The following is an 8,157-nucleotide window of genomic DNA, read 5'->3' on the forward strand; positions in this document are numbered from 1 at the left end:
AAGATTCCTCCAGAAATACCTCCAGAAATTTTTCCAAGGATTCCTCCAGGAATTCCTCCATGGATTCCTCCAGTGATTCCTCCAGGAATTCCTCAAGGAATTCCTCCAGGGACTTCTCCAGGAATTCCGCCAGGAATTTCTGCAGGAGTTCCGCCAGGATTCTGTCCAAGAATTCCGCCAGGAATTTCTCCGGGGATTCCTTCAGGAATTCTTCCAGGGTTACCTCCAAAAATTTATCCTGAAATTTCTCCAGGGATTCCTCCAGGAATACCTCCAGGGATTCATCCTGGGATTCCTGCAGGAATTTCTTCAAAGATTCCTCAAAAAATACCTCCAGGGATTTCTCCAGGAATTCCTCCAGGAAGACATCCAGGGATTCATCCTGGGAGTCCTTCAAAAAATCCTCCAGGGATTCCTTCAGGGATTCTCAGGAATTTCTCCAGGGATTCCTCCAAAAATCCTCCAGGGATTTCTGCAGAAATTCCTTCAGGGATTTCTCCAGGGATTCCTCCAGGAATACCTCCAGGGATTTCTCCAGGGATACCTCCAGGAATTCATCCTGGGATTCCTGCAGGGATTTCTTCAAAGATTCCTCCAAAAATTCCTCCAGGAATTTCTCAAGGAATTCTTCCAGTAATTCCTCCAGGGACTTTTCCAGGGATTCCTCAAGGAGTTCTTCCAGGAATTCCTCCAGGGATTCCCTGGAATTCATCCAGGAATTTCTCCAGGGATTCCGCCGGGAATTCCCCCAGGGATTCCTCCGGGAATTCCCCCAGGGATTCCTCCGGGAATTCCCCCAGGGATTCCTCCGGGAATTCCCCCAGGGATTTCTCCGGAAATCCTCCCAGGGATTCCTCCGGTAATTGCCCCAGGGATTTTTCCGGGAATTCCCCCAGGTATTCCTCCGGGAACTTTTCCAGGGATTCCTCCAAGAAATCCTCCATTGATTCCTCTAGAAATTCCTCCATGTATTCCTCTTGGAATTTCTCTAGAAATTCTTTCAAAGATGCCTCCAAAACTTCGCTATGGATTTTTCCAGAAGTTCCTCAAGGGATTTCTCTGGGAATTCCCCCATGGATTTCTCAAGGAAACCCTCCATGGCTTCTAATAGGGATTCCTCCATAAACAACTTCAAGGATTTCTCCAGAAAATCATCCAGGAATTCTTCCAGGGATTGTTTCATAAAATCCACCAGGAAATCTTCTAGGGCTTTCTTAAGGGATTCCTCCATGAACTCCTTCCGGGACTCCTCAAGGAAATCCTCCCGAGATTTCTCAAGGAATGCCTCCTCGGATTTCTCCTGGAATTCCTGCAGGAAATTTTTCGAGGATTCCTCCAGACATTTCTCCAGGGATTCCTCGTGGAATTCCTCCAAAAATTCTACCAGGAATTTTTCCTGGGATTCCTTAGGAGTTACGAAATTTCCGTAGCAATCCCTGTTGAAATTCCCTGAAGAATATGTTTCGGTGTTCTCGGAGGAACCCCCCTCGGAATTTTTGAAGGAAATCCTGTAATCTTTTGACAATGTGAGAATTCCAGGAAAAACTTTTGAAAGATTTCCTGGAGAAAATTCTCAAAGAATTTTTGTAGGAATTCCTAAAGCAATTTCTGAAGAAAATTCTGGAGGAATGTCCGGAAGAATTTTTGGAAGGATTCATCGAGGATTTTTTAAAGAATTTCTGAAAAAAGATCCAGGATAAATTCCTCTAGGTATTCCTTTAGAAATTCCTCCAGGCATTTCCCCAGAAATTTCTTCGAGAATTCCAACGGAAACTTCTATGGGAACTCTTCCTGAGATACCTCTCAGAATTCCTCCGGGAATTTCTTCGTAAATGCCACCAGATTTTTTTTTATTTCTTCCTTTAGAAAGTCCTCCGGGAAATATTCCAAGAATTTATCCACACATTATTTTAGGAATTTTTTCAGTAATTCTTCCGGAAATTCCTCTAAAAACTCGTCTGGGAAATTCTCCAAAAATTTCTCCGGGAAACCCTAAAGAAATACCTATAGGAATTCTTCAGAAAAATTCGCCAGGAATCTCTCCAGAAATTCTTCCTGGAATTCCTTCAGAAATTTCTGCAGAAAATGCTGGAATTTCTCTAGAAATTCCTTCTAAAATTTATCCGAGAATTCCATCTAAATTCCTGTGGAATTCTTGATGAAATCCCGGAAAAATATTGTGAAGGAATCCCCAGAAGAATTCTTGGAGAAATCCCTGGAGGAATCCCAAGAGGAAGTCCTGGAGGAATCCCTGGTGAATTTCCTGGAGGAATTCCAGGAGAAATTCCTGGAGTCCCTGGAGGGATTACTGGAGTAATCTCTGTACAAATTTCTGGAGAAATCCCTGGAGAATTCCTGGGGGAATTCCTGGCGGGAATTCCTGGATGAATTTCATGTGGATATTTTGGGAGATTTATCGGCGGTAGTATTCCAAGAAAAATTCCTGAAGCTACCCCAGGAAGAATTTCAAGAGGAATCTCTGCGGGAATTCCTGGTGGATTTTTTGGTATTTTTGGAAGAATCCTTGAAGAAATTCCTGGAGCAATCCCTGGAGGAATTTTTGGAGGAATCCCAGGATGAATCCCAGGAGGTATTCCTGGAGGAATCCTTGGAAAAATCCCTGGAGGTATTCCTGGAGGAATCCCTGGAGAAATCACTGGAGGAATCCATGGAGAAATTCCTGGAGGAATTCCTGGAAGAATCCCTGGAGGAATTCCTGGAGGAATCCTTGGAGAAATCCCTGGAGGTATTCCTGGAGGAATCCTTGGGGAAATCACTGGAGGAATTTCTGCAGAAATCCCTGGAGGATTTTTTGGAGGAATCCATGGAGAAATTCCTGGAGGAATTCCTGGAAGAATCCCTGGAGGAATTCCTGAAGGAATCCCTGGAGGTATTCTTGGAGGAATCCCACGAGCAATTACAGGAGAAATTTTTGGAGGTAACCTTGGAGGAATTCCTGGAAGAATCCCTGGAGGAATTCCTGGAGGAATCCCTGGAAGAATTTTTGGAGGAATCCCAGGATGAATCCCTGGATGTGTTCCTGGGGGAATTCCTGGAGAAATCCCCGGAGAAATTCCTGGAGGAATTCCTGGAGAAGTCCCTGGAGGAATTCCTGGAGGAATTCCTGGAGGAATTGCTGGAGGAATCACTGGAGGAATTCCTGGAGGAATCGATGGAGGAATTCCTGGAGGAATCCCTGGAAAAATTCCTGGAGGAATCCCTGGTTGAATCCTTGGAGGAATTCCTGGAAGAACTCCTGGAGGAATTCCTGTAGGAATCCCTGGAGAAAATCCTGGAGGAGTCCCTGGAATAATTTCTGGAGGTATTTCTGGAGGAATCTTCGAAGAAATTTCTGGAGGAATCCGCGGAGGAATTCTTTGCAGAATCCCTGGAGGTATTCCTAGAGGAGTCCCTGGGGGAATTCTTGGAGGCAGCTTTAGAGGAGCCTTTGAAGAAATTCCTGGATTAATCCCCGGAAGAATTCTTGGAGGGATCCTCGGAGAAATTTCTAGAGGAATCTCCGGAGGCATTCCTGTTGGTATTTCTGGAGGTATCTCGGCGGGAATTCCTTGATGAATTCCCTGTGGATATTTTGGAAGATTTATGGGCGGTATTCCGGGAGCAATTCCTGAAATATTCCTGGAGAGTTCCAACAAAATATTCTGAAAAATTCCCAGGAAGAATTTCTGGAGAAATCTCTGTGGGAATTTCTGGTGGAAATTTTGGAAGATTCATCGGTGGTATTCCTAGAGGAATCCCTGGAGAAATTCCTGGCCTGGAGGAATTCCTTAAGCAGTTAATAAAGAAATCCCTGGAGAAATCCCTGGAGGTGTTTTTGGAGAAATCTCTGAAGAAATTCCTGGAGGAATTTTTGGAGGAATCCCTGGAGGATTTCCTAGAGAAATTTCTGGAGGAGTCCGTGGAATAATTCCTGGAAGTATTACTGGAGGAATCTTTGAAAATATTCCTGGAGGAATCACCGGAGGAATTCATTGAAGAATCCCTGGAGGTATTCCTAGAGGAATCCCTGGAAGAATTCCTGAAGGCAGCCCTGGAGGAGTCTTTGAAGAAATTCCTAGATGAATTTAAGGAGGAATTTTTGGAGGGATCCCCGGAGAAATTTCTAAAGGAATCCCTGGAGGAATTCCTGGTGGTATTCCTGGAGGAATCTCGGCGGGAATTCCTGGATGAATTCCATGTGGATGTTTTGAAAGATTTATCGTCGGTATTCCTGTAGTACTCAAGAAAAATTCCTGAAGAAATCCCAGACAGAATTTCTGGAGGAATCTCTGCGGGAATTCCTGGTAAAAATTTTTGTAAGATTTTTATCGGCGGTATTCCTGGAGGAATCCTTGGAGGTAATTTTGGAGGAATCTTAAAAGAAATTCCTGGAGAAATCTTTAAAGAAATTTCTGGAGAAATCCCTGGCCTAGAGGAATTCCTGGAGGAGTCTTTAAAGAAATTCCTGGAGGATTCCCAGGATGAATCCCTGGAGGTATTCTTGGAGGAATCCCTGGAGGAATTTCTGAAAAAAATTCCTGAATGAATGTTTGGAGGAATCCTGGAGGAATTCCTGAAGGAATCCCTGGAGAAATTCCTGTAGAAGTCCCTGGAGGAATTCCTGAAGGAATCTCTGGAGGAATTCCTGGAGAAATCCCTGGAGGTATTTTTGGAGGAATCTTTGAAGAAATTCCTGGAGGAATCCCAGGATGGATATGTGGAGAAATCCCTAGAGGAATTTCTGGAGACATCCCTGGAGGAATTTTTGGAGGAATCTCTGAAGAAATTCCGGACGGAGTTCCAGGGAATCCCTGGAGGAATTATTGGAGGAATCCCAGAATGAATCCCTGGAGATGTTCCTGGAGGAATGCCTGGAGAAATCCCTGGAGGTACTTTTGGAGGATTTTTTGAAGAAACTCATGAAGGAATCCTAGGATGAATCCCTGGAGATATACCTGGAGAAATCCCCGGAGACATGCATATAACAACCCATTTGGCCCCTCAGTTCCAATGTCAGGCACGCTGGCAGTAGTGTATAACAAGCGTGCACGACATTGAAATTGAGGGGCCAATTGCGCTGTAGTTACGGGCATGCCTGAAGGAATTCCTTGAAGAATCCCTGGAGGTATTCCTAGAAGAATCCCTGGAGAAATTCCAGCAGGCAGCCCTGGAGGAGTCTTTGAAGAAATTCCTGAATGAACCCCCGAAGGAGTTCTTGGAGGAATTCCCGGAAAAAATTCTAGATCTGGAGGAATCCCCGGAGGAATTCCTGGAGGAATCTCGGCGGGAATTCCTGGACGAATTCCATGTGGATATTTTGGAAGGTGTATCGGCGGTATTCCGGGAGGAATCCCTGGAAATATTCCTGGAGAATTCCAACAAAAATTCCTGAAGAAATCCCAGGAAGAATTTCTGGAGGAATCTGGAAGATTTACCGGCGGTATTCATGGAGGAATCCCAGGATAAATCCCTCTAGGCATTTTTGGAGAAATCTTTGAAGAAATTCCTGGAGGCATCACAGGACGAATGCCTGGAGGTATTCTTGGAGGAGCCTTTGAAAAAATTCCTGGAGGAAACCTCGAAGGAATTCCTGGAGGAATCTGAAGGAATTTCTGAGAAATCTCTGGAAGAATTTTTATAGGAATTTCTGGAGCAATCTCTGATGGAAACCTGCAGCAATACCTTGAGTATTTTTTGGAGCAATCCCTGGACCCAATCCTCTTTCGGTACGCCTTTTGCAATCTGTACGATTATCTGGATGAAGCATTTCGGATGTTTTGAGATTTATTACATATAATTTGGACCTTCGGGTATGTCGAATACAATTCAACATTGATTGAATGTTCATGGCAGAAAATGATTGTTGTTGTTGTACACATCTTAATTTATTGCCATTTGCCTACACTCGTTTGAAAAGGGTTAGAATGTTCAAACAATATGGAAACCTCTGTTCGTTATTTCGTAATCTTCAATGATTTTCCCATCGAGCAATCTAGGAACATGCGTCTTGGTTGGTGTCGTGGATAGTCCAGACGAGCCTCGAGGGCTCGTGATAGCTCCAGGTGATTTTTTGCATTCCTGTAGAATGAAACGGAGGAAGCATGATCAAAATGATACACGCACTACAGTCAATTTATTTTGAGTTTTGCTTACCGGCAATCCGTTTGTTCGTTTATCGGAAGTAGGAAGCAGCTGCGCCGTACAAATTTGGTCCCATTCTTCCGCACCGCGGTCGGCTGCATTGCATCACCACGATATGCATCTAAATTGTTCCTCTGAACATCACCGGAATGCTTCGGTTTTATTCCAACATTCTGAGTAAAACGTCTGTCCTCCTGTCTCCTTGCAGTTTGCCAACAATGTAAAACACCATCCGAGATACGGCTCTTATCCTCCGGGATACTCAAGAGTCAAGAAATATGCCTCAGCCAGCAGCTCTGGCACTTCTCTGCAAAGGAAAAGTTCTCAATAAATATCTATTTCGGTGCAGACATTATTTCAGGAATCCAGGAGTGCGATACTCACCTGTCACTGTTTCGAAAATCGTCCAGGAACTTCAGGGTGCCAAGCGGGGGATACGGGTTAAAATTACTATTTTCCGCAAATCGTCGATATGGTGACAATCACGGATCCGATGTAGCACAAAGGAAAAGCGGAGAATTAACAGTGGTTCTGTTCGTTCTGTTGGGTACCACGAGCAATCACTCGAAAAACGTTGTTTTTCTCGTTTTTTGTTTTTATCTTTTGACGTTCACGATGCAGTAGTGTGCGTTTGTTCATATCTAAGCACGCAGCCACCTTTTTTGCAAATCTAGGATTAATTTAAATGCGCCGAAATCGGCGTACTAAAGTTAAATCTCGGATTAAAATCAAGGATAATACCGTTTGATACTTAAGAAAATCGAGGATAATACGAGATTGGCGTCTAAGACGCTGTGGAGCTTACCGCCATACGTGAGCAATTTCAATTGACAGCTGCACTTACATTTTTGTACAGCGCCTAGATTCTATTCTACTTTATCGAACTGGTTGCCTTTCTGCTGCTTTCACTTTTTCTACTTTATACCTAGTAGAATGATGAGCACAAGGATGATGATGGATGGCCGTTGTTCCTTTCCAGTCCGATTGGGGGTCCATTATGAGTAGCAGTTCGCCGATGTCCAGGTATCCGGGTCCGTTTGAGCTATGGGGCTCAGAAGAGGGTCAGTGTCAGTTGCTCTCGGGGAAAAGCAACTGACGAAAAATTGCAAGTGCCGGGGCTGGGAATCAAACCCATGACCATCCGCATATGAAGCGAACGTGTGACCAACTACGCCACGGGCCCCGATGAATTAAGTTATACCGGGTTGAAATTTTTACCCATATAGAAGAAAATAAGTCAAATTTACAATACCACACAAAAATTACTAAATGTGTACTTCCTTTATTCTAAATAACTTGACAACAGAAGTGCAAAATCTTTGGACATCAACACAAAAAAATATTGACATTGACGTAAAAAAAGTACATTTTTTCGAAAAAATCAAAAAAGTGTCAATCCATGATAACTTTTTTCAACGTTCAAAGAATCTATGCTTTAATAGTTTGTGAAGCATTTGTATATTGTTAGTGTACGTTCAGAATTTTATTCAATTCGGTTCACTGGTTTCCGAGATATGACACCTTAAAAATGAGTTGTCTGAAAAATAGTGTTTTACCCGAACGATTCTAACTTTGCGAAAGATTAATCAATCGAGCCCAAATTTGTACCAAAGATGCACATTTAATAGTTTGACAAACAGTCAAAATTTGAGATTTTTTGATGCACTCTATAAAAAGTTATAGCATGTTAAACTTATATGTGAGAGAAAAAAAAGTTGCCTATCCCAAACATTTTGGCTATCCCCTGTGTATGCATACGTTCATAGCCATGGTTAGAATAGAAACGGGTTGAGCCGTTTCCCTTCCTTCCAACTTTTATAGAACAGTGTCAATCTAACCTATAACGCCTACAAGTTAAGTGAACTGTGTCGCTTCTCCTTCAGACTCATCACCATACACTGTATCATCTAAATATATCCCCTACAGCCATAACTGGCACACTGAGCCTAGTTCTTATCTTATAGTTTTCAGGTTGGTCTTAACGCCATGATATTTATAATATTTCAAAAATATTTA

General features: G+C 43.1%; 1 protein-coding gene across 1 annotated transcript; it reads right to left on the reverse strand.

Annotated features, from left to right (window-relative positions):
* Positions 1-20: 20 nt before the first annotated feature.
* On the reverse strand, positions 21-6,665 carry LOC109423835 (basic proline-rich protein-like). The gene is made up of 3 exons (XM_062858815.1): positions 6,526-6,665; positions 6,154-6,448; positions 21-6,078 (listed from the first exon to the last, which is right to left on the reverse strand). Exon 3 carries the CDS (start codon positions 3,528-3,530, stop codon positions 2,100-2,102), a length of 1,431 nt encoding a protein of 476 aa, XP_062714799.1. The 5' UTR covers positions 3,531-6,078; positions 6,154-6,448; positions 6,526-6,665; the 3' UTR covers positions 21-2,099.
* Between the last annotated feature and the right edge of the window lie 1,492 nt (positions 6,666-8,157).

Source organism: Aedes albopictus, chromosome 3 (genome assembly GCF_035046485.1).
Source record: "Aedes albopictus strain Foshan chromosome 3, AalbF5, whole genome shotgun sequence".
Taxonomy (NCBI): domain Eukaryota; kingdom Metazoa; phylum Arthropoda; class Insecta; order Diptera; family Culicidae; genus Aedes; species Aedes albopictus.